Source organism: Dendrobium catenatum, unplaced genomic scaffold (genome assembly GCF_001605985.2).
Source record: "Dendrobium catenatum unplaced genomic scaffold, ASM160598v2 fragScaff_scaffold_1557, whole genome shotgun sequence".
NCBI classification, from domain to species: domain Eukaryota; kingdom Viridiplantae; phylum Streptophyta; class Magnoliopsida; order Asparagales; family Orchidaceae; genus Dendrobium; species Dendrobium catenatum.
The window spans coordinates 8,552,996-8,560,250 of NW_021320019.1; the positions used below are offsets into that span (position 1 = coordinate 8,552,996).

The following is a 7,255-nucleotide window of genomic DNA, read 5'->3' on the forward strand; positions in this document are numbered from 1 at the left end:
CGAAGAATCTTAAAAGAAACTTCTTGAGATTTTTTATTAGAGTATTGTTCAATGATGTTAACATGTGTGGAAGTGGTTGAGAGAATCTATCGAAGATGTATGACCTATCCGAGGTTATTTATCGGAGCATTTCTTGATAACGTTAACATGTGTGAAAAGGTCGAGGGAAATCCACAAAGGATGTTCAATCTATCCAAGGTTATTTGCCGAAGCATTGCTTGATAGCGTTAACCAGTATGAAAGTGGTAGAGAAAAATCCACAAGGGATGTTTAACCTTTCCAAAGTTATTTGCCGAAACATTACTTGATTGTATTAACTAGTGTGAAAGACGTAGAGGGAAATCCACAAGGGTTGTTTGACCTATCCAAGGTTGAGGTTAAGACCATGCCCAAGGAGTATAAGTCTAGCTAAGGACTATATAGAGCTTAAAATTTATTGGAAGCATCCTTGCATTTGTTGGGAGCTTTATGAAAAATGGTTTTCCAAAATGTTGTCATAGATATTAATAGTATTAAAGGAATTTTCTTGGCTATAATCGCCTATGATGGTGCAACAAAAAAGCCCCCAGTTCAAATTTACTTCCTCGAACATGATGCAACTATGATTGAAAACCGAGGAGAGATAAAACAATACATAATTAGTATTGAATAATAATTAGGGAGAAGATCAATGGTATGTTGGGAGTGCTTTAATGGACGACCGACATTAAATCCCTTAATCGTGGATTGTTTATCGAGTATTGGAGCAATTTGATGATGTCAGAATTCGATGATCTTGGGCTCATTGGATTCTTTTCGACGGGCTGCTCGATTCGACTATAAGCATTTGACATTTGAATACATTTATTCATCGAATTGATATTCTGAAGCTTTCAAATTAGATTTCAGGCCCTTGATTTGAATAATTTGGTTTCGAATTGGATCGATTTTAGTGTCGTTTGATTCGTCTCTTCGAGTCATTCAATTTGTCTACAAGTTTGTTGAAATAGGAGTTCATATGATCATGTATTTAATTTTGAAAGTTGTTGATTCATATGTACATCAATATTGGTGCCTTATCTATGCAATTCATACCTGATGTTTATTTCAGCCGTTTTCCTTTCTTGTTTATTTAGTTGCGTCATTTACTTCAGAAATCTTCCCTCTTTTTCTTGTTTGTGTTCATTTCCGCCGGTCTAAGCCTTTCTGGTTCCTTGATCCCCTAAGTTTGTAAATGACATCTGTGATCAATGATCAGTCAATTCGTTCATTTTGTACTCCCCATTATAAATACGGCAAAACCTCAGTCAATCGGAGAGGATTCTCTCCTACTTCGGATTAGGTGCGCCTAACTTAGAAGAGCTGCAGATCAATTTAGTTCATTCTTTATAAGGCAGTAGGAAAATATTCGTCACTGCTGAGGCGATTTAGGTGAGGTGAACAACCAAATCTCCTGCTTACAAATTTTAAAATCACCAGATTTTTCCACCGGAGATGATCACGATTAAAAAGAGAAGCTTCATTCAAACATCAAATTCCATCATTTCGTGTAACAAAATTATAATCTTATTTAAATTGGCCATACTTTACATGCCAATGATCATCCCCCCATTCCCACCACGCCCACCATCGAACAGATTGTGAAAGAACAAATCAAACCAACTCCTTCCTCCAATCATTTAAAAAATTTAAAGCAAAGCAATACAGAATCATAACTTAACAGAATCCAAAACATCCTCATTACATTAGAATTCCCTGGGCTTGGCGACGACGGTGTAATGCTTAAGTATATGGAGACTGAACTGCCCTCCTTTCTCAGAAGTATCGAGCTTCTCCATACCCGGCGGCGGCAGGAGCTCAAAGTTCTGGACGAGGCGGCCGAGAGTGATTCCGAGAATAGGGAGGGCGAGGATGATGCCAGGGCAGCTGCGGCGGCCGACGCCGAAGGGGATGAAGCGGAAGTCGTTGCCGTTGGCCTCAACTTTTGACTCCTCTTCGAGGAACCGCTCGGGGCGGAACTGATCGGGGTTTTTCCATTGGGCGGGGTTGTTGGCGAGCCACCAGGCGTTGACGAGGATCTTGCTCTCGGCGGGGATTTCGTAGCCTCCCAGCTTGGCGTCGTGGAGATTCATGTGGGGGACGAGGAGAGGGATGGCCATGCGAAGCCGGAGAGTTTCTTTTATGACGGCCTGGAGGTAGGGGAGCTTGTGGGTGTCGGGCTCTGTGATTTGGTTGCCGCGGCCAAGGACGGTGTCGAGTTCTTCGCGGAGCTTGCGCTGGACTTCCGGGTGGTTTACTAGCTCGGCGATGCCCCACTCGATCGACCATAGAGTTGTCTCGATTGCTGCAAATTCACAATGAATAAATTTTCAGAAATAATTACTCTGGTAGAGGGGGACGGATTACGGATTGACAATAACATAAATGTAATTTATAAATAATTAGTATAAAATTAAATTTAAAATAGATTTAAAATTTTGAAATCCATCATGAATTCATGATTAAAATTTGAATCATAATATATATGCAAAGTTTTCTCTTAAATTTTAGCGCTTAATTCAATAATTAGCTACGTTTTATTAGCATTTTAATATAAAACAAACAATTTAATGGCACATGATTTTATCTCCAAATAGAGAAAATATTTCGCATGCAAGTCATTTTCCACTTGCAAAAGGTAGCGTCAGGCCAGCTAACAAACACTCAATGATAAGTATCATCTATCTTACGAACTTTTATTAAGACCTCTGACGGGACGTAGATCTACGTTCGGTCAGAGGATTGTTACTCGATTTTTGCTCGGTATTTGGTTGGTATTGGTCGGTATTGTTTGGTAATAACGAGGAATACCGCTCTATGAAGATCAATACCGAGTTATACCGAGCAATACCGAGTAATACAAAAAATGCCGAGTTTTTTATGTACCGAGTAATACAAAAAAATACCGAGTTTTTTAGAAAAACTCGGCATTTTTTGTATTACTCGGTATAACTCGGTATTTTGTCTTCACATAATGATATTTTTTCGTTATTGTTGGTATTGCTCGATATTTGCTCGGTATTTCTCGTTTTGTGCGTGCGATCTTAGTGTCGGCCAAACGTAGCTCTACGTGCGTTCACCGGATGTAATAAAAGCTCCTATCTTACAGATGGGAAAGACTTTTTAGGAATCTTTAATGCTTGATTCTTATCAATTAAATATATTCATCTACTCCATTGGAATAATATCCTAATAATTTTTATAATAACGTGTGAGAGTTGGACTATTTGATTAGTAACATTTAATATCTTAATTAATTTGCTAATTTGTCTTGTAAACGTGAATGCGATAAAAAATGGGAAATTTATAGAAAAATTTCCAACAACTTTAAAAAGCATATTCTACTAATAATATATGATGTGTGTGAATTTATTGATTTAATTCTTTAAAAAAAATCAAGCAACAGCATCCTCCACTTGCTTATTAAATATAAGTGATGCGATAATTCTTGAAATATAAATATTATTGGTCCGGAGTACAAGACAAACAAGAAAATTTATAAATAGGCAAACTAAATTTTAACGTTATATTAAATAATTATCTTATAATTATCAAATAAAATTTTATATTTTAAATTTGCCTTTATTATCCATACTTTTTTAAGGGAATGATGAGTAATAAGATTAGTATAAATAAAGTAGAGGCAGAAGAAAGAGAAAAATTCCTAACAACTTAATCGCACCTCATACAGCAAAGTTTAATTATTAATTCTATTTGGAATGTTAGGTGTGGAATCATAAATTACTTCTTTTTTTTTTTCTGAAATGTTAGGTGTGGAATCATAAATTTGATGTAGGTTAAATTTAATCCTAAAATTTAATAACAATTTTCAAATTTTTTACAAATTACGCTAACTAGCGCAACGATGGAGATCATCATGTAATTTTTATGCAAAGACGGAGTCAATATGACAAAAAACAATTAGTAAAACTAACGGACATATTATGAACTGTAGAAGTTCCTCAATCAATCTTTGTTGATCAGGTTTAGTTTATTTAGAGATTTTTACTTAAAAAATTGATTTATCTTTCTTTTATTTAGGAGTTTGGTGGCTGCACTTTACCAGCCAGTGACATTCCGCGACAAGTAGCCAATGGATTTCAGGCCCTGAAGACTGACAAGAGCGGGAAAGCTCGCCAATCCATCCATGGAGTTTAGGGTCAAATGACGCGTGAATTTTCAAAAAGAACTGTTGTGGGTTCTTCGATGCCACGGTATGAATCGGTGGACAGTGGGCATTGAGTATACAGTTAATTAATTTAACGAAGCTGAAGGAGCAGAAGATTTACCAGCAACGTTGATGTTTTCGACGATGTAGAGAACGTTATCCTCGTTAATCTCGCCCTTCTTTTCCGCATCCAGTATATGATCGATGGCGCACTTGAGTCCGGCGTTATCCATCGGCTTCGTGCTCGACAATTTCCTACAAACATAAAATTCGCACGAATCTCAGCCAAAGAACAACAGATAAAAATAGTTTTTAGCAGGAAAAAAGGGTGCTAGAAGTAATCCAAAGTCTAAAGAGGAGTTGAGATATTCATCGGAAGGAATATATACGAAACACTCACTTCCTCTCCTGAACGAAATAGTTCTTGAATAGGTTGAGTCGCACATCTTTCACATCCTTGCAGATCTTGAGATATCCCCTCAGGAACGGCCGGAGAATGGGGATAAAATCTCCATAGTTGTACTCGAAGCTCTGCGCGAGGCGACTCCGCTCGTTATTAAGGGCCCTCAGCTTCATGAAAAGGGGATCGTCCTCGCTCTCAAACCTTCGGTCGAACATGATGCGGTACATATTGTTGTACATCATGAGTTGCAGGCGGCGGCGGATCACAACCCCCTCGGTGGCCGACTTAGGGTTTTTACGGACATCCTCAACGACGCTTGCGGCCTCATCTTCCCACCCATAGCGGTATTGCTGCACGACCTTGTTGGTGAAGAAGGGGACGGTCATTATGCGGCGCATCTTCCGCCAATGCTCGCCGTATACAGTGAAGACCATGTCCTGACCCTTTCCAGTGAAGATGTCAAAGACGACGTTGCGAGTTCGGGAACCAAATTCGACTCCCTGAGTGTGGAGGACCTCACGGGCATGATCCGGCGACGAGACGACAACGAGATTGCGCTGGCCCATTCGGAGGAGAAGGATATCGCCGAACTTCTTTGCCAGGGATGCGAGATTGCGGTGATTGAGGTCGTCGCCGACCTGGAGCCAGTTGCCGAAGATCGGCACCGGAAGGGGCCCTGGCGGGAGCTTGAGCTTCTTCCCGCTGAGCTTAGAGACGACGATGGCGAGAGTCACCGCCGCGAAGAGGCCGAGTAACGCCTTCTCAACCAACACCAGATCCATGGCGCCTAGAAAAGAGAAGGAAGCTGAGCTGAGGTTAGAGCAGATGAGTTGATTTGATTTGTTTGGGTTTAGTGTGCTGGGAAGAGAGGGAAGCTTTTATATAATGCGAGAGGTTGGGGGTGGGTGAGAAGGGCGCCGTTAGATTTAACGGCTCGTTACGTGGTAGGTAAAGCACTAACGTGAGGCCGAGGCGTCGTATGAGGACATGCTGTCTACCATCGATGAAGTGGAAAAGAAATGGAGGCGGAGGAGGTGGGTCCGCGGTTTAGACGGGGAAAAAAATTGACACTGCCCCAACAAAAACATAGATTTCGATTAAATTTTTATTAGAATAATTTTAAATTAAAGAATTGATTAATTAGTTAAAAATTTATTAAATTAAATTAAAATAAATTTACTGTTTAATAATTAATTCTAATTACAATTTAATAAGAACATGTCGATCTAATATTTGTATAATAAATTATATTCAAATATTCTTTTTAGTTTAATCAGTGGGATATTATTAAAAAAAAATATTTAATCAATCACAAAATTATGAATTAAAAATTATATAAGGATCACACATGAAGACTTGTCTCGATAGGCTATATTGAATATTTGTCTAATAAATTATATTCAGATATTCTTTTTAGTTTGATCATTGAGATATTATTAAAAAAATTTATTTAATCAATCACAAAATTATGAATTAAAAATTATATAAGGATCACACATGAAGACTCGTCTCGATAGGCTGGATTGAGGCATAATCATCATTTGCAAAACCCATTGGAAGACTCAAACACACATGAAGACTCATCTCGCTGGATTTCATGTTGTTAATTTTAGCAAGCAGGATTGCTCGTCAATGATAACTAGTTGTAATCAAGGCTACTTGCCTGTTGCTGATATCTTTGATCCAACTCATGAAGCACACACCTAGAACCTCTTTCTTGAGGCTTGCTAGGCTGAGTCAATTCTCAGTTAGCTGCCATTTCCACCAAAGGAAGTTTGGCCCTTACACTTGGAGGTCATAGTAGCACATATATGGGCTCACTTGTATTCCAAAGGATTCTCCTTTATGGCATTAATATAGAGCCACATTAGAGGTGGGGATATGATCTTCGTAGCAATATCTTTATAATTATTATAAATGTATAATTTTTATATTCTATGTCAAAATAAAAAAAAAATATACGGGCACAAATAACTTTACAATTTGATATCATAGTCTTAAATTCACATAACCATTTTTAAAATTTAATATTTTGCCTTCAAAATTATTGCGTCCTGGAATATTCGAGGCGGTAGATAAATATAAAGTTTAACGTCTTAGCTTTGTATGAAGATCCAACACACATACAGATAAAAGAGATAGTGTATCATTCATTAGATCAAATTCCAATATTTTTACGTGGAAAACTTTGAATAGGAGCAAAATCACGGGGCCTAGCCCAGTTTGAATGAATCAACTAATATTCGCAGTTGATTACAAATGAGGCCCTTCATTGGAGGGAAGACCTTGACTTGATGTAACAAATATACATCATATTAGAGTGTGTTACATGGTGAAAATAAGAAGAATCACTATTGACGTGTTTGTTTGGTCGAAAGGAACATAGTCGGTGGAGGATCGTTGTTTGGCGATGGAGGTCAGAAGGATTGTTGATAGGCGGAAGTTCGTCGTCGGGTACAAATCGAACGACAAACGTAAGTTCGACATCGGGTATAAGTCCGATGAAAGTCCGGTGACGGGCGGAAATTCGACGTCAGATAGAAGTCCCACTAAAGTTTGGTGACACGCAAAAGTCTGGTGTTGGGCATAAATTCGATGACGAATGGAAGTTCGACACCGGGTAGAAGTCCAACGAAAGTCCAGCGACGGACAGAAGTTCGGTGTCG

The 7,255-nt window shown here is 38.6% G+C and overlaps 1 protein-coding gene across 1 annotated transcript; it reads right to left on the reverse strand.

The window, feature by feature from the left end:
• Positions 1–1,522: 1,522 nt before the first annotated feature.
• LOC110113575 (trans-cinnamate 4-monooxygenase) lies at positions 1,523–5,435 on the reverse strand. Its single transcript, XM_020846215.2, has 3 exons — positions 4,587–5,435; positions 4,308–4,441; positions 1,523–2,323 (listed from the first exon to the last, which is right to left on the reverse strand). Exons 1-3 carry the CDS (start codon positions 5,369–5,371, stop codon positions 1,725–1,727), a joined length of 1,518 nt encoding a protein of 505 aa, XP_020701874.1. The 5' UTR covers positions 5,372–5,435; the 3' UTR covers positions 1,523–1,724.
• Positions 5,436–7,255: the final 1,820 nt, after the last annotated feature.

Excerpts from the sequence above, each read along its gene's own strand:
- LOC110113575 (XM_020846215.2), bottom strand. The coding sequence starts at position 5,371 with ATGGATCTGGTGTTGGTTGAGAAGGCGTTACTCGGCCTCTTCGCGGCG. Across the intron at positions 4,442-4,586 it reads TATTTCGTTCAGGAGAGGAA|GAAATTGTCGAGCACGAAGC; the intron begins GTGAGTGTTTCG and ends TTATGTTTGTAG. Across the intron at positions 2,324-4,307 it reads CGAAAACATCAACGTTGCTG|CAATCGAGACAACTCTATGG; the intron begins GTAAATCTTCTG and ends GTGAATTTGCAG.